The 24,523-nt window shown below is 43.5% G+C and overlaps 1 protein-coding gene across 3 annotated transcripts in view; it reads left to right on the forward strand.

Moving 5' to 3' along the window:
- ABCC5 (ATP binding cassette subfamily C member 5) overlaps positions 1-24,523 on the forward strand; it is a 173,990-nt gene that overhangs the window by 26,648 nt on the left and 122,819 nt on the right. For all 3 annotated transcript variants that reach the window (XM_029616000.1, XM_029616001.1, XM_029615996.1), the window contains exon 3: positions 24,176-24,339. In XM_029616000.1, the coding sequence (XP_029471860.1) occupies positions 24,176-24,339 (164 nt within the window). The remainder of the gene's footprint in view (positions 1-24,175; positions 24,340-24,523) is intronic.

Here is a 24,523-nt window from a genome sequence, read left to right on the forward strand (position 1 = left end):
TGGAATGGTTATCGGTTATTAATCAAGTTTTTACTAGTCTGTCCACAGTTGGCTTTTGCAGAGAATACTGGCAGGCTGCTATCGCTGCAGGGGTATATATACTGTGGCGTCACTTTGCCCAGTCTTCATCTGCTGGTAGAGGTGCATAACCCACTGGTCCTGAATCCATTTGTCCTATATTATGCAAAAGGAAATTATCAGGTGAGTTGTAAATTCTCAATCCATTCAGTTGCTGCAGGGACCCATACAGTTAAAAAAAAAACCAAAAAAAAACCCAAAAACTTTCCTAAGACCTCCTGCAACCGCAGGTAATGGTCAGAGGAGTAGCCTTCAAGGTCATATTTCTGCTGATGCGTTTGATAAGGTTTAATGTTGCCTTCATCCCAAAAATGAGCCACAGAAACAAGACCTCTATCTCGTCAAATCTAAAAACAGGCTGAAAAGTACAGGCAGCAAGATAGGGTTTTTATAAAATGGAGCTATTGGGTATAAACTCTCTGTAGAAAGAGATCTGATGCATATTCCCACAGTATGTGCTAATGTTGGGTATTTCTACAGGCCAAACAACTCAAAGGAAGTGGCTGTCAAAAATAATCGAGAGACTGCAGTTTGACTACACCAGCTTGTTCCCTTTCAAAAGGGAGCCAGCTAGCATCTGTATTAAACCAAGCTTTGATGTATACAAGTTGAGCCACCCAGTAATGTATCCCAAGATTTGGTCATGCCAATCCATCCTGTTCTTTGGGCATCTGTAACTGATTCAGCTTGATTCTCGCTTGTTTGTTCCACCAGATAAATTTAGCCATAGCAGTATGCAGCTCATTAAACATTGTCACTGGACTGTTACATGGGACATGTAAAAGGTAGAGTAAACTGGATAACCCATTCATTTTTAATAGATTGCATCTACCCTATCCATGAAATTGGCAGGTTGATCCACTTTACAATATCATGTTACAAAAATACCCAGCTATTTAAAACTGAGTTTAACTACTCTAAGTGCCACAAGACTATCGGGGACCTTCAACTTATCACCAATAGGAAACAGTTCTGACTTATCATAATTAACTTTATAGCCAGCCAAATGACTGCTGAAATTAATTCCATGAAGACCAGACCTGCTTGAGGGTGGGGTCAGTCATATAAATTATATCGTTATCTGCATAAAGTGAAATCTTGTGTTCTCTACCCCCATTCTAATATCTAGTATTCTAACATGCTTAGTGGCAGCTGCCAGGGGCTTAATAGCCAGGTGAAAGAGAAGTGGACACAGCTGCCCAGTGCCATAAGCAATTGTAAAAAGAGAGGATAAGGAACTGTTTAACACGCGGGCCTTAAGTTTTTTGTGCATAGCCTGAACCATCTGAGTAAATTGAGAAGGAATCCCAAAATTGGTCCATGTTTCGAACAGGAAGGATCAGGATAGCCTATCAAAGGCTTTATCAGTGTCTTAAGGACAAAACTAGGCTGGATATACTCCTTTTCTTGGCTAAATGTAATATATTGCATAGCCACCTCATATTGGATGTGGAAAACCCTACCTTTAACAAATTGATTTTCATGCAGAATATGTGGCGCAATACCTTAGCCAAAATTATTCTGTCTGAATTCAATAATGATATGGGTCGATATGAACTACAATCCAACCCATCTTTTCCCTTTTTGTGAATGAGTGACGGTAATATCAGCATTGTCTCCTAAGGAAGCCTCCTAAGCTTGCAGCATTAAACAGACCCAAAAGGAAAGAAGCCAAATCAAATACATGGTTGGGGTTTTTTTTTTTATTGAAGTCAATATGGAATTCTTCTGGGCCATCATTGCTGCTTAAAATTCAGGCAAAGATATAGGAGCTACCAACTTTTCTTGTTTGCAGATTTTTGGCAAATTTATGGAGGCTAGAAATGCTCTAATATTAGCTGGGGAGATACTGATTCTTGTTTGAAGAACAAATCAGAGAAATATTGCACAAATTTCTTCTCAGTATCGGAGGAGACAGAAAAAACATTTCTATATGCTAATCTAATTTGGAAAATATGGGATTTAGCAACTGTCTTCTTGACAAGTCAAGCCAGAAAGGCTCCTGATTTTGTTTTGCTGCATACAGGCCAATACAGTAAGGAGCGCTAGGAAGAGCTGCGTTAATGCCGGGCGCACCCGCGTTTGCGGCACGCAGAGTTCGGATCACCTACCACTCGATACTGTATTTAAATAGCTTGCAAATGCAAGCCGCGTCCAAGAAGTGTCCGTGAAGCATTAGGCCCGCGCAATCCATTTTACTGTGTAGAGCGCTATACAGCGCCTATACAGTAACCTGGGTGCGTTGGTGCGTGGGTGCGTTTGAAATGACAGGTACCAGGGGGTATTGCGTGTTCTCTCTCCCCCCCTCCCGAAGCAAGGCGCAGGGCGAAAATTAAAACAAAAGTGAATAAAGTGTAATAAAAGTAAACTTACGCCATGTGAATTTTCTTTGAACAGTCCTCTCTCTCCTCCTCCCGTGGCATGCACCGCGGCTCCCCTGCCTCCCGGGGGCAGCCAGCGGTGAAAGCGGCTTCCAGCAGCCCCCGCCGGCGAAGGTGAATGAATGCGCGCCTGTGTACGCCTGTGCGTGCAATTTGGGCGCTCAAGGCAGTGCATTAGCGAGCGCAGACATCACACGCCGTGACTCCAAACGTCGTGACGTCACGCCTTGAGCGCCCAAATTGCACGCACAGGCGTACACAGGCGCGCATTCATTCACCTTCGCCGGCGGGGGCTGCTGGAAGCCGCTTTCGCTGCTGGCTCCCTCCGCCTGGATGAATGCACACCCGCCGGTGAAGGTGAGTGAATGCACGCCCGCCGGCTCTCGCCTGGATGAATGCACGCTCGCCGGTGCGTACTGGCGTCCATTCATTCATCCACCTTAGCCGGCAGGGGCTGCTGGAAGCCGCTTTCGCCGCCGGCTGCCCCCGGGAGGCAGGGGAGCCGCATTGCGCACCTCGGGAGGACGGGAGAGAGGACTGTTCAAAGAAAATTCACATGCAGTAAGTTTACTTTTATTACACTTTATTTACTTTTGTTTTAATGATATGTCGAGCCGATTTTCGCCCTGTGCCTTGCTTCGGGAGGGGGGGATTTTGACCGGAGCCTGCCTATTGCTGTCACACCACACTAATGCCATGGTAAGGGTCCTGGGGGGTGAGGAGGTCATTTGCCCATGAAATTTCGTCTCTCTGACCTGACCACACAAACGCAGGGGTAAGGGTAGGCGGTAAGTTAGCAGGTTAAACGCGCGGCAAAACTGCAGGTTAAAAAGGAGATAATTGGGGAGCACATTGCTGTATGGGAGGGAATAGCTAATCGGAGCGTTTACATCTCATACACATACTGCGGGCGGAAAGGGTTACCGGTTGATTTAAAGAAGCGGTAAGGATGAGTTAAAAGGGATAGTGAATCGCTGGTTAGACTTGCCCGGCCAAATTGTGAGTTAGAAGCAGGGTAACCGCGGCCGCGCTTTACTGTATCTGCCTGTTATAAAATTTGTTACATGTACTTTAAAGTTTTTCAATATGATTAACCTCAAAGGATTTCAACTCAGCCCTAGCCTTTTCTAACAAACCTAAAGTTTGAACAGTTTTTTGTTTATGTAGCATTTCCATGTCTCTTAATTTGAAGTTGATCAGGTTTTTTTTTTTTTTTTTTTTGCTTCTGCTCTCTATTTTTAAAGCTGGCATAGGAAATTTTGCCCCTAAGGTAGGCCTTAAATGTTTACCATTTAAGAGGAGAAGGATAATCTTGGTAAGGGTTATATAGGTTAAAATCTGCAATAGCATTTTGCAGTAGCACTGCCAAGCAGATAAGTATTCAGCCTCTAAGCGGCTTTTTGGTGTAGTAACACCAAAATCTAAAGAAAGCTGCACAGGATGATGGTCAGAAAGGGAACAAAATATTTTGCTGGCCTGAACTATAAAGACAAAACTAGAGGAGCATAAAAATGAATCTAGCCTGCTTGTACACCTTGTGTCTAGGTGAATAAAATGTGTAGTTTTTGTATAAGGCGTGCTGCATCCTCCATACATCAGTCAAGTACAAAGACTCTAGCAAATCCATCAATGCCAAATCCGATCCACCCCTCCCTGATTCTGAGATGTTTTGTCTAATAGTGGATCTAAAGATACATTCCACCGTTCCCCAATACAGAATTTAAAGCTCTGTAAAACTTTTTGCCTGCATTAGGACCATACACAAGTGCAAACTTGCCTGAATATAACTAGCAGTCTAGCATCGCATATCTGCCATCCACATCAACAAGTGATGTATGAACAGCAAGAGGCAGATTTTTATCAATTAATACAGGAAGCAGGGGTGTCTGTATATTACCAGAAGAGTAAAACAATTGCCCTACCCTTTCACTGTTAGGGTTTTCATGTTTACGATTGGGAAGGTGTGTTTCTTGTAATATAAGGATCTGCACTCGCTATATGTGAGAAAACTATATAAGGCATGTCTGCTTAATTAGGCTGGAAATTCCTCTCACATTGAGAGAAAATTCACCATTAGATGTGTGATATCAACAAACTTATAATGTTTCTCTGATTTATAGGAATCCGAGGTACAAAGATTTGTTATTGCAGCCGTACGGTATGCTGTGGTACGAATCGCAGCATAGTAAACAGTGAATCCAGGAAGTCTTAACCTGGTCTCAGCTGCAAATACCTTGCAGTATTTCAGTTGTAACAGTCATAAGCCTCTTATTTTGCTGGGCCTCAACCCTGACATTGGCTCAACCCACAAAAAACACAAATCTAACTCCTCAGTTTTACCCGACCTTGTCATAAACTGTCGCCAACCAGCCCTGACAGACAGTTTGGGACCCAAATCAGAACCTAAAGGACAGGTCATTAGTATATTAAGAAAAAAAAAAGCTCTATAACCCACTTATGAACCAAAATAGTGAACAATCAACCATTGTGAGTAACATTAAAAAAAAAAAGAAGTTATGGAAAATAAAAGAAGCCAATAAAAAACTGAAAAGTGATAATAGGAACCCCCTCCCCCACCCATAGGGTTTGGAGATCCACCATGGCCCACTGCAACTCCTACGTGAGCACCAGCTCTGTAAAAAAAGAACAATGGTTTCAGTCTGCATGCAGTGATCAAATAACTGGTGAGATAATAAGTCCAGGGCTGCGTTCCCTGCCAGATTCCAACAAAGCTTGAGTAACACAGGGGCAGTCTGCGTACAGCAATGCTGAAAAGGAACAGAATGTCTGGAGCCGAGCAGAGAGAACCATTACATCTAGTCCAGGCTTTTGAACTGCGTCCAAATGTCTCGCTGGTTTTTAAAAATAATAGAGGCACACAATAAAAATCAATGCTATGGCTGACTTTATTTCTTCAAATTGAACTTTAAAACATTTACTTCCCCAAAACACTGTGGAGTAAACTAAGGTTCCCCTGACCAGTGCTTCTGCCATGAAACCTGGATCCACTGAACAGTCAATGGTCTAAACTCCAGCTAGGCCTCACCCAAATGAGGCAACTTTATAATAAATAAACTCTGTTTTTAGCAGATGTCTGCTATCACAGATCCAGGAGGTCCTTTCATTGTTATAAAGGTCTCTCTAATGGGGAAAACCAATCACGTTCTGTAATGTATATGCTCCCAATCAATATGACCAAGAGTTTCTTCCGACTATTTTTTGGACACTGAGGGACTATTTAATGGGGCCCCTCTGTTTTGGGGTAGCGATCTAAACATTGCTTGTGATCTAGGATTAGATAAATCCCATCCTGGTCCTTCAGACAAGTTTCTGAAACCTAAGGGTGTGCCGTTGATTTGTAAAGAACTGGACATGAGAGATGCCTGGTGGGTGCTTGGCCCAACAGAGCGAGACTATATTCAAATATATACAAATCACTCACTCTAATTCACAAAGCCATCTACAATCATCTGCATCTGGACCTCAAATTCCCTCTCAATCTCCATAGCACCAACAGACCGACCAGAGAAGTTTATAAAGGAACCCTACAGGCCCCACCTACAAAAGCTACACGTCTCACCTCGACCAAAGACCGAGCCTTTTCTACAGCAGGTCCAGCTATCTGGAACAACATCCCATCCGACCTCAGACTGGAACCCTGCCTCTTAACATTAGAAAAAAACTCAAGACCTGGCTTTTCCGCCAGGCCTTCTCAGATCCGCCAGACACTCATTAGACGACCGAAAAGCCATCATGAACAATGGATCCCCTTACTATCCCCAAGCTCGATATAAGAGCCTACCCTGACTCTTAAAACAGCTGTTATTATTATCCTAAGCACTTCGTTCCTTAGTCTTTTCTTTCCAGCAGTCTTTGCTTCCAAGTTTTACCTCCCTTGTTGAATGTAACTTTGTTCTTCCTGTTACCTACGGTTTCGTTACAGTTCCCCCTTTTTGATGTAAACCGACCTGATATGGTCCCAACCATGAAGGTCGGTATAGAAAAGTGTTAAATAAATAAATTCATGTCTTATGGGTGCGTGCGTCCCAATTGCATATTGATTGATTATTAAAATCTGCTATCTTATTTTTGAAGGTGTCCAATGCAGTGATAGGGCTCATGGAAGCTGCAGGTCATGCAGTGGTTTGGATGGGGTCCAGGGACACCGGCTGTGGCATTGTCTGGTGTACCTTGTCTGAAACTGAATCTCATTGGCATTTCTGCATCAGAACTGGGAGGACTTTCAAAAACATAAGACATACATTGCAGAGCCTGCCCTCTTTTGGGAAATGGGGGAAGCAGTGCTCTGAGTAGAGAGTACAGGGTTTTTTAGCCCATAGATGAAGGGCTTTGGATGTTAAACTATCAAAATTAGAAAAACAGGTGCGTAATGATAGATGGCGTTCTGAGCAGTCTAGGACGGATTATTTCACCTCTGGCTGCTTTGAATTCTTTGATTTCCTCCCCCCCCCCCCCCCCCCCAGCGAGCGCTAAAATTAATATTCTGTTATAAATACCAGCTTTTTCAGCATGGAATAAGGCCGGGACGTTATTGGCTAATATGATTAAAAGTAAAATGAGGGCTAACTCATTGCTGCAGTCTGTGATAAACAGAATAAATAACTGAGGGGCCACACATTTTTCTAGATTTTTACACAGCTTTATTCCAGATAGCCTGGGGATTTGGTGATAAGAAATCTTTTTCAGAAGTTTGTATTTCTGCGGCTTAATGATGCACAACTGGGTAGATTAAATGCTGTGTTTGGAGGAAATGCAATATGAGATCTTAGGTGCTCCTTAAAAGGCTCCAGGGCTGGCTGGTTATGGGGGAGGATTTTATAAGATTGAGAGCTGGTTTTCCTTTCCTACTTCTTCTGTTTGAATATCTCACTGAAAAACAGTACTTTCCCCATAACGCTAATAAAGCATTTATAACTCTCCATTTCTGCTTCAACTGGACTTGTACATACCAATCTCATTGTTGCATTTCGACATTAAGTTATTAGCTAAGATTTATGCCAGTCGCTTAGCATATGTCATCCCGACCTTGGTGGAAGGTCATCAGGTGGGGTTTGTGCAGGGATGACCTCCGGTATTTAATGTCTGGAAGGCTTTGGCCTCCATGCATGGAGTGTCTCTATTGGTCAGTTTCGGTGCTGAATAAGAACATGCCATACTGGGTCAGACCGAGGATCCATCAAGCCCAGCATCCTGTTTCCAACAGAGGCCAAACCAGGCCATAAGAACCTGGCAAGTACCCATAAACTAAGTCTATTCCATGTTACCATTGCTAGTAATAGCAGTGGCTATTTTCTAAGTCAACTTGATTAATAGCAGGTAATGGACTTCTCCTCCAAGAACTTATCCAATCCTTTTTTAAACCCAGCTACACTAACTGCACTAACCACATCCTCTGGCAACAAATTCCAGAGTTTAATTGTGCGTTGAGTGAAAAAGAACTTTCTCCGATTAGTCTTAAATGTGCCACATGCTAACTTCATGGAGTGCCCCCCTAGTCTATTACCCGAAAGAGTAAATAACTGATTCACATTAACCTGTTCTAGACCTCTCATGATTTTAAACACCTCTATCATATCCCCCCTCAGCCGTCTCTTCTCCAAGCTGAAAAGTCCTAACCTCTTTAGTCTTTCCTCATAGGGGAGCTGTTCCATTCCCCTTATCATTTTGGTTGCCCTTCTCCATCGCAATTATATCTTTTTTGAGATGCAGCGACCAGGCCTTTGACTGTTTCATGGGACTATCTCTTCTTTGTTTTACAACAATTTGGGATAGTGATTCGATTGCTTTATTCGGATCTCAGGGCTCAGATTCTGGTGAATGGCTTTCCCACAGAAGAATTTCCTTTACAGTGTGGTATGTGACGGGGGTGCACTTATCCTCTCTCTTATTTATTTTGTCTTGAGAACCATTACTACCGGTCATCCTCAAATGTTTGTAACTCTGGTATTCAAGTGGATAACAGAGTTTAAGATTGCAGCTTTTGCAGATGATCTGCTTGTACATCTTAGTAATCTGGTAAGGTCTTTGGATGGTTTGATGAAGGAATTTGCTACTTATCGCTCTTTTTCAGGTTTTAAGTCAAATATGAACAAGTCTGAGGCAATCATGTCCACTAAGAAACAGGAGTGGGATACAGGAATTTCCCCTTAGGTTGGTTGGGGACTCCTTTCAATATCTTGGGGTGCAGGTGTCTATAAATCTTGCTGGGGTATATGACTTAAATGTTTTGCTGTTAAAAACTTTGAAGAATAGGTCTTTTGGTAACTGGTAGGGTGAATTTAAGATGCTTCTTTAGCTTCAATGGCTGTGTTTTGCAAGTGGTGCCTCTAATTTTGCAGAAGCGGGACATTAAATTTAGCTACGACATGTTGTCGTGTTTTGTATGGCAGGGCAAGGATTCTGAAAGTTAAAATGTTGGAGTCTTGGCAATAGAGGGAAATGGGAATTCGAGATGTAGAAGAGTATAACATGGCTTGTTTACTGGGACATACTAAAGATTGGTTATTTAACACTGTGGGTTTTACCCTACTGGCATTGGAAAGGAATCTGTTAAACCTTTACATCTGGGTTTCGTTTTGCACGCTAAGTTTAATACTCTTGTTGTATGCTAGGGAATCTGTATATCTGCCCATAAGGGACAATCTGGATTTGAAGCCGGGTCTTCAGCACAAGGTATTTATACACTAGGAAGGCCCAGGGTGTTACCTCCCTATTATAGGTGGTGGATCCACAGGGCAACTCGTTGTCCTATCAGGCATTGCAAACTCATTTTAATCTTTCGCCCGAGTGCTTTACATATTTTCAGTTACTGCATTATATTTCTTCGCTGCAGGGTGTTAATCTTAGGGATACTTTTGTGGATCAGATTTCTTTCAATTCGTAGTAGGATGGGGATAGCGCGCATTCGTAAGTCTGTTTTAAATTAAGGCCTGCATTTACTAGTCATGCGCTTCATGTTAAATGGAAGGCTGATTTACAAGCTTTTCTTTTTCTCACTCCATGTTTACACCTGAACTGACAGAGGAAGTGAACTAAGGGGAACTGCAATATAAATTTCTGTGGAGGGCATTTTTGCCTCCAACCTGGCTGTATAGAGTGGGTTTTCTGGAATCAGAGCTGTGTAATACTACCCAATAGGCTAGTGGTACTTTTGGGGCCCTGCTTTTGGGTATGTCCAGTCATTCTATCTTTTTGGTGGAGTAGATAGTATGGGTTTTTGTTTTTTTTTAATCCGTGAAGGGTTCTTATTTGATCTGGTGTCCAGTTTTGAAGTCCAGGGGAAAGGGAAACGACTCTTGCTCTGAAAGGCCTACTTGACTGGTAAGAAGGCCATCTTATTGCAATGGTGTGCAAGGGAACCCCCATCTTTTTGGTTATGGAGAAACAAATGTCATGGTCTGATGCAGATGGAAAACCAATGCACAATAAGATCCTTTAAAAGTAAACTTAAACTTGTCGATGTGTGGCACTCTTATCTATGACACGTGTCTCCTTGAGCCAAGAGAGGTGATTAATTACCCTTAGGGATGTGAAAGGGCAAAGACCCTGCCGTAACTATGCTGTAGCAGTTATGGGCTGGGTTTGGGACCTTGGGCTAGACTTGAAGGGGCACCACTGATTTTTGCGATGGCCTAGAAGGGGCAAGGTGGGAAGACATATGGTACTGTGCTGGGGGGCAAATGTAAAAGTTCTATTTTGTTGACTGAACTGTAAGTTGCTTGGCCTGGTTCAGTCATGTATGTCAGGCGTTTGATATTGTGTCGTCTTAATAAAGTTTTAAATATACATAAATGGTGGGATCCTGCAATGTGTGTCTTCAGGATATATGCTGTATGCAAATCTCATACATGTTGTCCTTGTCTTGGAAACCTGATTGGAGAGATCCCCTAGGTTGAGGAGCACGGGTGTGTGTGAAGTTCTTGCTGACATTCTGGCCGATTTACAGTAAAGTCTGCGAGAGAGCGGGCGAACGCCCGCTTTCCCGGCGCGCGCATAGGCCACTCTCTCCTGTGCGCGCGATTCACTATTCAAATTAGGCCCGGCGGTAAAATCAGGCAAAAGGAGGCGCTAGGGACACTAGCTCGTCCCTAGCGCCTCCTTTTGGACTGGAGCTGCGGCTTTCAGTGGGTTTGACAGCAGGCGCTCAATTTTGCCGGCATCTGTTCTCGAGCCCACGGACAGCCACGGGCTCGGAAACCGGATGCTGGCAAAATTGAGCTTCCGGTTTTCGACCAGACGGCCGCGGTCCAAATTCAAATTTTTTTAATTTTTTTTAACTTTTGGAAACTTTTTGGACCTCCGACTTAATATTCGTAGGTGCTAATTTCTGAAAGCAAAATGTGTGGCTTGGCTGCACATTTTGTTTTCTGAATCGCACGGGAATGACTAATAGGACCATCAACATGCATTTGCATGTTGCGGGCGCGGTTAGGTTCGGGGGCTTGGATGCGCATTTTCGGCCCCTTACTGAATAAGGGGTAACGCTAGCATGTCAAATGGGCGTCCAATGGCGAGTTAAGTGTGCTCCGCCGGAGCGCACTGTACTGTATTGGCCCGATTGTTGGCTGTATTAACCGGTGGATATAGAACGTGTGAAGTGTTTTTTGTAACTGCTCTTTAGCATGGCTGCCTCCTCTTGGGGGGGATTCTATATGGCACAGAATTTGGCTGCGCAGTGTTGATACAGGTGGGCCTGGAAAAGACAGCAGCATCACTGGAAATAAAGGGCAAGTCCATGTAGCTGACGTAGTAAGTAGTCCAGTGGGGTTGAGCCTGCTGGGAGGAAGAATAGCTGTGGTGTCAAGCCTGAAGGGTGTGAGAGCTAGGGGGTCATTCTAGGGTTGGTGTGAGAGGGAACTGGGGAATCAAGCCTGGAGAGAGTGAGGTTGGGCAGGGGGGGGGGAAATAAGTGAGCATGAATGCTCTGTCAGGACGGAGGGGGGAAGTAGTGGGAGTTGAGGCCATGGTGAGGGGAGTGCTGAGAGAGGGAGGGAGGGACGACTAGAGAAGGAGAGGTTGAGAGAGACCTGGGGGGAAGGATACCAGGCCTTGGGTGGTGAGGAGGAAGAGTTGAAGTTAGAAGGGTTCTGAGGCGGGTGGATCAGTGCTGTAGGATGGAGGAGCAAGATGAATGGCTGAACCTGAGGGGAGAGAGAACTGTGGAGGGCGGTCCTGGATCTTCTGACGTAGCATTCCAGTACCCTTGGGGGAATTTTGCACAAAAACCCCATTTTTGAGTAGTAAATCTTTTTCTGTATTTTAAATTATCACTCCAAATAGTTAATGTGCCATTTTTACAATAAAAAGTATGCAGAAATTTGCAGACTGTTAAAATATTTAGCACAGAATTTCCCCAAGAGTAATGATTTACATCTAAGGGGACTGCTTCAAGAATTGAATAGGACATGCGATAACATTTTTACTTGATAGGAAGGCATGCACAGTTTCAAAGCTTTCACTGCTCGTACGGGAGCAGTTCTGATAGAAAAAAATATCCCATGTATTTTATGGAGCCGTGGTTGGTTGTGCAACCTGCTGTTTCGTGTCAGACAAACCAAACCCAACCAGAGTGTGCTGTCTTGGCTATTGCTGACCAGCGATGTGCACATGACTTGGGTTCCAGCAGAAGCTGCTGTCACTATAGTGGCTGTGGGAGGTTGTAAAGAGGTGACCCCCCCCCCCCCCCCCGACCAGTTGTGAATGAATGTTAATGACACTGTAGAAGCAGCGGTAATGTGAGCATGTACTGTGAAGCTGCTGTGTACGACGACAGAATGCAGAGTGCTGGCTCGCTCTGCACACCATGACTCCTGCACATTTTGTGGCATCATTCCTGGGATTTTAAACAAAATCTATAATAAGCTCAGATTCAAATATTGGGGACTGGTCTGGAGACCTGATGCTCATCTTCACGTTAGTTGATTGGCTCCAGATGCAGAATCAGTCGTGTAGTAACAATCATTTACTTTGACTTCCTGGTAACAACTCCCATTGGCACAGATCCTAGGTCTCGTGGGCCAGTTGAATGAGGGGAGGGGAGGATGTCTTAGGAAATCATGTCTGCACTGTCCAGCTTCCCCAATGAGAGCACCTGCAGCAGCTGGAAGGAAATGGCTTCTGTCCTGGCAGACGCCCAAAGGACTTGCAAGCAGGAAGAAGGGAACTGAAAGACGAAGAACAAAACTGCCACTTCTAGTTGCCTTTCCTGTTGAGGTTTTTCACTTGTGTATTAATGTGTTTTAACAGATCTGGAGCTGCAATTTATTTGGAAAGGCTAGGGAACGGGGAGCTTTGAGTCTCACAAAGGTAGGGATCATAACAGGGAATGGATTTGTTGGATGATTACTTAAGTCCCAAATGACCACTGTCGGAGACGGGATGCTGGGTTCAGTGGACCATTGGTCTGACCCAGCATGGCTTGTCTTATGTTCTTCTAATAGCAGGAGGCAATCAGGTTCACAGGGCTGGGAAATTTCACAGTGATGCTGTCATAACAAGGATGTTTGTTCCAAATGTGAGAGAAACCTGGAAGAGTTTCTGCCTTTGTACAAGTAATCTGACATACAGTTGTACATTATGGAATATGCATCGGTTTTAGTTTTTCTAGACAAGGGAAAGGTTGTATTATTGACCTTGCTTGACCTATTTAGTGCGTTTGACTTGGTTGACCAGATAATGCTTTCTCGCTGTCATTTTTGGGTATCGATGGTATAGTTTTGATGTGGTTGACTAACGTCCAACAGAACATAAATGGGTTTCTTTTCAGGGAACCTGTTCAAAGATAGGTATATCCTGTGGGGTTCCACAGGGTTTGTCCTTGTTTATCTAGCTCCCCCTAGGAGGTATTCACTCTTCTATTTTTACTCCATTCTTTTATGCGGACGATATTCAAATTATCGTCCTTTTTAGCCAGGATATGTCTGTTACTATGGTTAACTTTGAAAATTGCATGGTTGCTGTTAGCACTTGACTGAAAAGAAATCTTTTGGTTTTGAATTCAGACAAGACAAAGATTTTTTCAAATTGGTAAAATTGGACATTGTTTCTCCTACTGATGAGATAACAAGGAGTCAAATTGGACTCATCAAAATCTATGGAGAGCCTTCTCTGTTCTGTTCTATGCACAGCTTATGGTGGATTGCGTTTGAGACAAAACATGTTTAACCTTTTACAACATTGAAATTGCTGTGTTAGATTATTGCAGTGCAATTTATTGGGATCTTCCAGGATATCTGATCAGAAAATTGCAAATGGTACGGAATATGGCAGCAGGGGTAATAATAGGTCATTTCAGACATAAGTCAGCTGCCCCCTTACTATTGAAATTATACTGGCTTCCAGTAAGACTTAAATGTAAGTTGCTGGTACTTGGCCCTCATTGTTTTCTCGACTCTGCTGGAGATCATCAACCAGAGCTTTCTTAGTGTCTAGACAGATGAATCCAGAACCAGTGGGTTATGCAACTCTACCAACAGATGGAGACAGAGCAAAGCTAACATCACAGTATGTATACTCCTGTAGTGACATCAGCCTGCCAGTATTTTCCATCTCTAGCATATGGTGGATGTACATTTTGCTATTGGGGATTGCTTTAAGTTTTTAAAAGAAATTTTAAAAAGGAAATTAAATTTGTCCTGCTCTCTTGCAGCGATACCAAATAGTCCCTCCCTGAGGTGATTTCTGTGGTCCCTCAGATGAGTGCCTTGATCCTGTTGCTGGTTTTTGTCAGCTGGTGTGGACTTAGTTGTTAAAACAGTAGAAAGGTAGCAGGTGCAGGAAGCAGAGCTCGGCGATGATGATATATGCCCTCTCCCCCAGCAGCCGGAGCCCGTCTCTGTACTCAGCTAGGACAGACTGAGCTCAGGTAAAGCTTAAAAAAAAAAAAAAGACAGCAGGGAAAGAGGTTTGTGTTTTTTTTTGTAGGGCTTCCTCTGGTCTCCATGCTCTGTGTGCCATTCGAATGTCCGTTCCTACCCCCCCCCCCCCCCCCCCCCCCCCAAGGGAGGTTAAGGGACATGGGCAGCCTGACGGCTAGGGCCTCGCGCTTAGGTTTTTCTCTGTGTGCCATGTGGTAGTCCACGGCAGTGTTTTCGCCTGCCTTTTCCTGTGTGTTAGGCTGCCCTCTTCAGGACTGGCATTTCGTGCAAGCGCATCTGGCTATGTGTCCAGGTTGTGCGTCCAGTTTTTGGATGCTTAGTTGGGTGCCTGCTTGGCGTCCAGGTGGTAGCGGCATCTGTGTTAGGCACGCACACTTACCTGTATGCACAATTTGGGCTGCATTGGTTGTGCACTTAAGTTTGGGACATATCTTTTGGATGCATATATCTTACTGCATGAATTCAGTTGGACGCACACCTTCAGTCACCTGTTAAACGTACTGACTGACTGGTGCCTATAGCTAAGAAACCTAAGCTCCTTACCCTCTGTGCTGCCTGTCATGTTCGAGCATCTCAACCTGGCATGCTTTCTAACATACCAGCCTGCTTAGAAGCTCAGGGAGCATTATCTTCTAATTTTCCTAAACCTGGCTCTTCCCAGCCTGATGGGTAATACATGTCAGGAGGGTGCCTGACCTTGGAACTCCCTTAACTGGTTCATCAGTGGGGGAAGTTGGCTCAGTAGGCACAGCACAGGTGCCTTCTGGTTTGTCACGGATCCTTCTGCCTTTCCTTGGGTAGAATTTTTTCAGGAATTGAAATCCTTTTGTCAGGCATAGTCCTCAGCCCCAACCAACCTTGTTAGGTCAGATGTGCAGGTGGTGACTTCTCACTCACTCAGTATTACTGTTAAGCGCTGAAGTACACCTAGATTGGCAGCAGGACTTCCCAATAGGGATCCGGATGGCACGGATGATGAGGCCGATCCTGACTCTGGAGGATGGGGAAATTCCTCCGGAACTGGAACCATATAAGACTATGTTGCGGTTCTTTCATAGAGATGAGTTAGCGGCTCTGATTTCCCATATATTAAAAATGCTGGGAGCTCTTGGGGCAGATTCCATTTTGGTTTCTTTATGTACAGGCCTCTTATTTTTTCCCTATTATGGAGGCCATTCAAGAATTGATTGATCTTGAGCGGGGGCCCTGGAGGTTGATTTCAAAGGGGATCGAGTTTTGGAAGGCCTGTGTACCCTGGATCCAATGATGAGAGCATTTGCGTTTTCTGCAAAAGGATGTGCTTGCCTGTGCCTTCTCCAAGCGGATGACTATTCCCATGGAAGGAGGAGCGGCCTTGAAGGATGTGCACGATAGAAGGATTGAGGCCATCCTTAAGCATTTGAAGCAGTGATGATGACCTTACAAATAGCTTCTTGTCGTTTTCTGGTGGCTCGCTCTTGTTGTTTTCTCTCTCAGGAGGTCGATGAATCTGGAGTGAATTTCAGGGCAATTATGGAGCCAGCAGCTGCCTTTTTAGCAGATGCACACTGCAATTTGGTTTGCACCTCAGTCAGAGGATGGCTTCGGTAATGGTGGCCAGGCATCTGTTATTGCTGAGAAATTGGTCTGCTGATACAACCTCCAAGGCTAACCTTAAGAAATTGTCCTTTAAAAACTCGCTCTTATTTGGGAATGAGTTGGGGAAACTGGCCAATAAGAGGGACAAATCCTTGGTTGCCAGAGGATAAGAAGCAGATGCTGTGCTTCTTTGGCATGAGGGGTTGTGCTGGAGGATCCAAGCATTTTCAATCCTACAGAGGGAGCGGCCTTTCAGAGGACTTAACCTTTCGGTAGGTCTCAGTCCTTTCATCCCAGATGGGGTGCGGGCTTGGATAGCTGAAACTCCCAAGCCTCCTAATGAAGGTTTGCTGACCCACCCCTGGGAATGGGAGATAAGAGAAAAAGAGGCGTGCCCCTATCAGAGGTGGGTTGAAATCACATCAGACCAGTGGGTCCTGGAAGTGATACGAGAGGGATATGTGCTGGAGTTTTGCACTGTTCCTCGGGATGTGTTCATAGTGTCCCTTTGTCACTGTCCTCAGAGACAGACAGTGGAGTGTACATTGTCAAGGCTCCTCAGTCTGAGGGCTGTGGTTCCAGTACCCACATTTCAAGAAAATATGGGTCGATATTCCATTTATTTCATTGTGCCCAAGAAGGAGGGCTCCTTTCGTCCCATCCTGGATCTCATAGGGGTCAATCGTCTTTTGTGGGCGACTCATTTTCGCATGGAAACATTGAGCTCTGTGATAATGGCCATGCAGTTGGGGGAATTACTGACCACCTTGGATCTGTCTAAAGCATACCTGCATATTCCCATCCAACTGAGCACCAATGTTTTCTGCGATTCGTGATTTTGGGATGCCATTATCAGTTTTGGGTACTACCTTTTGGCCTGGCCACTACACACAGAACTTTTTCCAAGGTTATGGTGGTGGCAGCAGCAGACTTGAGAGAGGATGGGATCCTGGTAAACCCATACTTAGACGACTGGCTGATTAGTGTCAAATCTCTGGATGAGAACCCCCCTGGTGACCCTTAAGGTGATCTCCCTGTTGCAGGAGCTTGGGTGGTGAACCTGGCCAAGTGCAGTCTTCAGCCATCTCAGTCACTAGAGTATCTCGGTGTTCAGTTCGACATAAAGGGCAGGATTTTCCTGCTGTAAGCTCGTATTCAGAAGTTAATATTGCAGATGCATCTGATTAACACTGTATGCCCGACTGTGTGGTCCTATGTGCAGGTACAGTTTGGCAACCCTTGAAGTGCCTCCCATGGGCAAGGGTGCATAAGAATCTCTTCAGCGCTCCCTATTGTCTTGTTGGAGCCCACAGGATTGTTAGATTTGGCCCCACCTGCCGATGGATTTCTGTTCTCAGCTACTGTGGGTGGTTACAAGAGAATCATCAAAGAAAGAGGGTTTCCCTAAAATCACTGGACTAGCTAGTATTCACGACTGATGCAAGCCTCCAGGTTTGGGAAGCTCACTGTCAGTAACTGACAGCGCAATGGCACTGGAATGCAGAACAGTCTCTATGGTACATTGGTTGCTGGAAGCCCATGCGGTCCATTTGGCATGCTTACAGTTCAGCGGCAGGTTGCAGGGTCGAGCAGTCTGGATAATGTAGGACAATGCAACAGTGGCTTATATCAATCGGCAGGGAGGAACCAAGAGACAGCAAGTGTCACAGGAGATGCACTTCCAACCATTTCTTAAGTTAGTCTATCTTCAGGAGAACTCTGTCTCGCACATTGCAGGAAAAAACAATATAAGAGCAGACTTTAACAGACACTCTCGTCCCAGGAGAATGCGTATTGTCAGATGAGGCATTTTAGCTAATAGTGGATCACTGGGGCCTTCCATTTCTTGACCTGCTGGTTTCTGGAACACATAGCCACGCAGTCCCTAGACTAGTGTTGATGCACTGTTTGTCTGAACTCAGTGTTGGTAGAGGTTGAGCCTCTCGCAATCCCCTTTTTCGTTCAGCTCTTAATGGTACCCCCTTTGAATGTAACCAGTTATCCAGGCCTCTCTTTTGCTTTTAATCATCTTTACTCAATTGTCTTCTAGCCTATTTTATGCTGTCAACACACAGTTCCTCCCCCCGCTCTGATCCCTCCTAGTCTTAATACCCCTGTTCCTTGTCCCTGTTTTGATCCCTCTTTAGACTTAATCCCCCGGTTCCATCTCCCTTGTAAAGCCTGTTGCTACAATTATGTTATTTGTTTCGAGTTCCGTGTAAACCTTGTTGCTGCATTGTTATTTGTAAACAGATGAGATGTTCCCAACGATTGGCAGTACATAAAAATGTTTGTATAAATAAATAAATAAAATGAACATAAGAAATTGCCATACTGGGTCAGACCAAGGGTCCATCCTGTTTACAACAGTGGCCAATCCAGGCTTACAAGTACCTGGCAAGTACCCAAACACCAAGAAGATCCCATGCTATTGATGCCAGTAATAGCAGTGGCTATTCCCCAAGTCGGCTTGATTAATAGCAGTTAATGGACTTCTCCTCCAAGAACGTATCCAAACCTTTTTTAAACCCAGCTACACTAACTTCACTAACCACATCCTCTGGCAACAAATTCCAGAGTTTAATTGTGCAATTGAATGAAAGAATTTTCTCCAATTTAGTTTTTAAATGTGCTACTTGCTAACTTCATGGAGTGCCCCCTAGTCTTTCTATTATCCGAAAGAGAGTAAATAACAGATTCACATTTACCTGTTCTAGACCTCTTATGATTTTAAAGACCTCTATCATATCCTCCCTTAGCTATCTCTTCTCCAAGCTGAACAGCCCTAATCTCTTTAACCTTTCCTCATAGGGGAACCATTCTATCCCTTTATGATTTTTGGTCACCCTTCTCTGTACCTTCTCCAGTGCAACTATCTTTTTTTTGAAGATGCGGCGACCAGAATTGTTCACAGGACTCAAGGTGCTCTCTCACCATGGAGCAATACAGAAGCCTTATGACATTTTCCGTTTTATTCACCGTCCCCTTCCTAATTCCTACCATAGTTTGCTTTTTTGACTGCCATAGCACACTGAGCTGATGGTTTCAATGTATATTATCCACTATGACGCCTAGATGTTTTTCCTTGTAGGTTCCATATTAGGAGCTACCTTACCCATGCTGTAGTTACACAATGTAATTTTTTTCCCTATATATGCATCACCTTGCCCTTGTCTACATTAAATTTCGTCTGCCTAATCTTCCAGTCTCGCATGGTCTTCCTACAATTTATCACAATCCGCTTGTGATTTCAACTACTCTGAATAATTTTGTATCATCTGCAGTTTTGATTATCGCACTTGTCTTATTTCTTTCCAGGTCATTTATAAATATATTGAAAAGCTCCGGTCCAAGTACAGATCCCTGAGGCACTCCACTGTTTACCCTTCTGCACTGAGAAAATTGGCCATTTAATCCTACTCTCTGTTTCCTGTCTTTTAACCAGTTTGTAATCCACGAAAGGACATCGCCTCCTATCCCATGACTTTTTAGTTTTCTTAGAAGCCTCTCATGAGGGACTTTGGATTTTCAGAAGGCATTTGACAAATACACTGCATCAACAGTTTCATTTTTATCCACATGTTTATTAACCCCTTCAAAAAAAAAAGGAAGCAGATTTGTTATGCAAGACTTCCCTTTGGTGAATCCATGTTGACTGTGTTCCATTAAACCATGTCTTTCTAATTGCCCTGTGATTTTGATCTTTAGAATAGTTTCCACTATTTTCCCAGCACTGAAGTCAGGCTCACTAGTTTCCTGGATCACCCCTAGAGCCCTTTATATATTGGGTTTACATTGGCTGCCCTCCAGTCTTCAGGTATAATGGATGATTTTAATGATAGATTACAAATTTTAACTAATAGATCTGAAATTTAATCTGAATTCCTTCAGAACCCTGGGGTGCATACCATCCACTCCAGATGATTTGCTACTCTTTAGTTTGTCATTCTGGCCTACCACATCTTCCATGTTCACAGTGATTTTGGTTCAGTTCATCTGACTTATCACCCTTGAAAACCATCTCTGGAACCAGTATCTTCCCAACATCCTCATTAGTAAATGCAGAAGCAAAGAATTCATTTAGTCTTTCTGCAATGGCCTTATTTTCCCTAAGAGCCCCTTTTAACCCCTCAGTCATCTAGTGGTCCAACCGACTCCCTCGCACGTTTCCTCCTTCAGATATATTTTAAAAAACTTTTATTATGAGTTTTTGCCTCTATGGCCAACTTCATTTGAAATTCTCTCCTAGCTGTCTTATCAATGTTTTACACTTAACTTGACAATGCTTATGCCTTTTCCTATTTTCTTCAGATGGATCCTTCTTCCAATTTTTGAAGGATGCTTTTTGGCTAAAATAGCCTCTTTCACCTCACCTTTTACCCATGCCAGTAATCATTTTGCCCTCCTTCCACCTTTCTTAATGCATGGAATACATCTGGACTGTTCTTCTAAGATTGTTAGTTTTTGGTTTTTTTTTTTAAACAATGTCCATTCTTGTTGTACCCTTTTAATCCTTGCAGCTGCATCTTTCAGTTTTTTTTTCTATTTTCCTCATTTTATCAAAGTTTCCCTTTTGAAAGTTTATTGTTAGATCTGCAGATTTACTTATTGTCTCCCTTCCAGTTATTAGTTTAAATTTGATCACTATTGCCAAGTGGCTCCACCATCGTTACCTCTCTTACTAAATCTTGCATTCCACTAAGAATTAAATCTAAAATAGCTCCCCCTCTCATTTGGTTCCTGAACCAGTTGCTCCATGAAGCAGTCATTTATTTCATCCAGAAACTTTGTCTCTAGCAAGTCCTGATGTAACATTTACCCAGTCAATATTGGGGTAATTGAAATCTCCCATTATCATTGCACTGCCAAATTGGTTAGCTTCCCTGATTTCTCTTAGCATTTCATCATCTGTCTGACCATTTTGGGCAGGTGGATGGTAGTATACTCCTATCACTATACTCTTACCCAACACACATGGGATTTCTACCCATATAGATTCTACTGAGCATTTAGTCTCTTGAATGAACTTTATCCTATTGGACTCTATGCCCTCCTGGACATAAAGTGCTACACCCCCACCAAGTTGATCCTCCCTATCCATTCAAGTTTTTGCTAGTCTGTCCATAGTTGGCTTTTGAAGAGAATATTGGCAGGCTGATGTCATTACAGGAATATATATACTGTGATGTCAGCTTTGCTGTCTCCACCTGCTGGTATAGGTGTATAACCCACTTGTTCTGGATTTATCTCTGTCCTAAAGAAAGGGAAATTATCAGGTAAGTAGTAATTTCTCATTTACAGCATAGTCATCAGCTATAATTGCCAAAAATTCATCTGCACATGACGTTGCAAAAAGATCTTTTTCCTTGACTATACCTATGCTGTAGAATGAACTCCATGTATTTGAGGGGGAAAACTGATTTATTATGATTTTGTTGTAATTTGAAGACTTGGTTGATCTCAGATTTATGAATTAATTTATCTTGACCAACAACAAAGTGGCTTACGACTGGTTATTTTGTATTTTATTATTTTGTAATAACTTGTTGTACATCGCTAAGAAAGATATTGTAAGATCTATATATATCAATTCATTAATTTTATAAATAAAAATCTTTAATATGCATCCTGTGGCACCTTGTGATCTAATACTTAAAGCAAAATGAATTAAAAAGCTTAGTGCGTCTGAATGAATGTAGTTCTATAACCAGCCCTGCTAAAAGAACAAAGCAGTAGACAGAAATGACTTGAATAACACTTCTTGCATTTTGCCAGAGAAACCACTTTTTGTAGCTTTACTTGGATCTTCAGATTGCAAGGAAAAATTAAGATCAAAATACCTGTTCTGAAATGTGAAGAAAATCTGTTATTTTGCTCACAGATGATCTGATGCGTTTATTTTGACTGTTCCTCCAGTGAAATATAACCCTTGGTGAGAGGGGATGGTTAATGTGCTGGTTAGGTAGGCTGTAGAGGAGCATGTCTTTTTTTTTTTTTTTTTTTTCTTTTTTTAAACCTAATTAAGTAAAGGCAGCTAATTTAATTTTTAATATCGCTGGAATGGAGGGTTGAAAGGCTCTGGTGGTGGTTGCTGGTGGGGTTTGCATCGCGCTGTGCTTTGAGAAGTAGTCCAGAATGAGGAAGGCCTGTGACCTTAGGTGGAAGTCTTTGTCAGCGTTGTCCTGTGCATTCTTGTCATGTGCTTGATCTGTTGAGATCAGCCTGACACTCTGACCAGTTTCTGCTTTCTCGTCCTGTGACAAGTGATGTACTGTTATACGTGGTTGTAAAGACAAAGGTGACGCAAGGTTTGGCAGAATTGGTTAGGATGGAGTTTAAAAACTCTTGAATTGTGTGCAATGTATGAAGAACATTGCACACGACACAGTAGGGCCTTTACTTTTCTACCCACAAGTAGAGTAGAAAACAATTCAGCCCCTATAATCATAATTGTCACTTGTCAAAATATTTCTCCAGTCTTCTTAAAATAGTGTGTATCGCATTAGTGCTGAAGGGTCTCTGCTAGTGCTTTATTTTCCCCCTTCTCCCAAACATAAGTTCATTTTGGGAGAATAAATGTCCTGGATCTTTCCGGGTCTGATACAGCCCCCAGGTGCACTAGTGTTGGTGGAGCTGCCTGGCTTGGCCCTGTGTTGTGGGAGACGGCTTCCCCATTCAGCCTGGTTTATCCAGAGCTTAAAAGCTTTTGATTTCTCCTCAGCTCATGAAGCAGCTGTCCTAGGGAGGCTGAAGCTCCTCATGCGGTCACTGCATGTGACTGGCGGTTTACATAAGAACTTGCCATTTGCTACACCTTTGTTAATGTGTGCAATTAAAGAAGGGAGGAAAACGAACCCAGAGACTAAAGTACTCCTCAAATCCCATGGGAGTCTTATACTGTCTGTCCTAGATTGCATTTTAGGATCTTTTCTCTGTACAGGAGAATGTGTTGTAAAGGTGAAGGACCTTTTTAAGCAGATGTCACTTGTGGGCAAATCTCTTCTGCTGGGCTGACCATGCCTGCATGCACAGTATTGGAGTTGCAGTGCTGTGCTTTTGCTGCAATCCCAGGGGTCAGGCAGTGGGATTTTCCCAGCCTCTCCAGTACCGTGCATTATCTTGTCGCCATGGGGACATCGGGGCACGTGATGTTCTCCCCCCTTCTCTGATCTGGGCATTTACAGGCTGTGCCCTACTTTCCTAGCTTGCTCTAAAAGAGAGGGCAGGTTCTGCTTTCTAAGAGCTTGGCAGTGAGAGGATGGGGCTGGAGTGTTCGCTCCGCTCTTGTTTGTTCTTCTTTGCCACCAGACAGGATTTCTAATCGGACCCCTCATTGCATGAGTCTTTGGCTACAGCGCCTTTAACAATGTGTCTTCATGGCTTTCATAATATTTCCAATGCATTCATTTTGTACTGAAGGGAAATAGCTGGGCCCATTGCCTTCTCCAACAGATTAATGGAAATGATTCTATAGTGGGATTGAAGATTTTCTGGGATGGATATTTTTTGTTTGAAAGGATGATGGCATGAGTCAGAGGATTGCTCCCAGAGCACTGCACTTCACATAAGATTGTGTACTGCTTTGATCTCTTGTATCTATGTGCAGTGTTCCTTAACTGCTCCATGTGCTGAATTAGAGATTTTGCTGCTTTTTCAGAAGTTGCTCTCTTATTTGGGGGAAGGAATGGTTTGGCCATTGCAATCCCCCCCACTGCTTAAATATGTTCCAGTACATTCTGCTCTTAATATTTCAATTCATTTTTTTTTTAAAAACTCTGCCATGGGTCCATGCACAGGAGACCTGCTTGGGCTGTTTCATCATAATCAGTTAAGTTCTGGGACTGGGAGGCTGAATAGTGGCTGAAGCTGTTGCAGGATTATGTGGCTGTCTAGTGCTGAATGACTGCATCTCCTCTAGCAACAATGGGAAAGGTTGTTGGGGGGTTTTGTTTTTTTGTTTAGGTTTTAAAACTTCAAAGCAGAATCCTGTGGAAACCCATTTAAACACTGGGAGGATTCCAGTACTCAAGCCCCACAAACAGTCCAGAGTGTCGGTGCTTTAGATAAAGCTCTTTAGGACATGCTCGGGTCTTCATGCTTCCTCTATCCACTTTTAATCCATATTGTTGGGCACATATATGCCCTCCGAGATCGTTCACTTTGGTTTACACTGTGTACCTGTGCCGTCTTGCTGCTGGGGATAGAATGGTGTTGCTTATCTTTGTTGTCCTTCTGTTGTAGAAGCACTTGGATTGCCAGGATGCTCTTGAGACGGCAGCCCGTGTGGAAGGCCTCCCTCTGGATGTGTCAGTACATTCTCAGCTGAGAATCCTGGATGAAGAAAACCACAAGGGTAAATACCACCAAGGCCTGCATTTACTGAAGCCCATACGCAGCACTTCCAAGTAAGATTTCAGTTCTATCAAGAATGTCCCATGGTTTTATTATGTTAAGCTGTCATTTTTAGCCTGCTAGTCTGTCTGTTAGATTCTCTTGGCAAATAAAATGCATCAAAGAGAAGTTGGGCAACAAACTGCTGATGCAGACCATTCTCTTCAGTTTCCATACCGGCCGATACAGGAAAACGCG

The sequence above is a fragment of the Rhinatrema bivittatum genome, chromosome 9 (assembly GCF_901001135.1).
Source record: "Rhinatrema bivittatum chromosome 9, aRhiBiv1.1, whole genome shotgun sequence".
Taxonomy (NCBI): Eukaryota; Metazoa; Chordata; class Amphibia; order Gymnophiona; family Rhinatrematidae; genus Rhinatrema; species Rhinatrema bivittatum.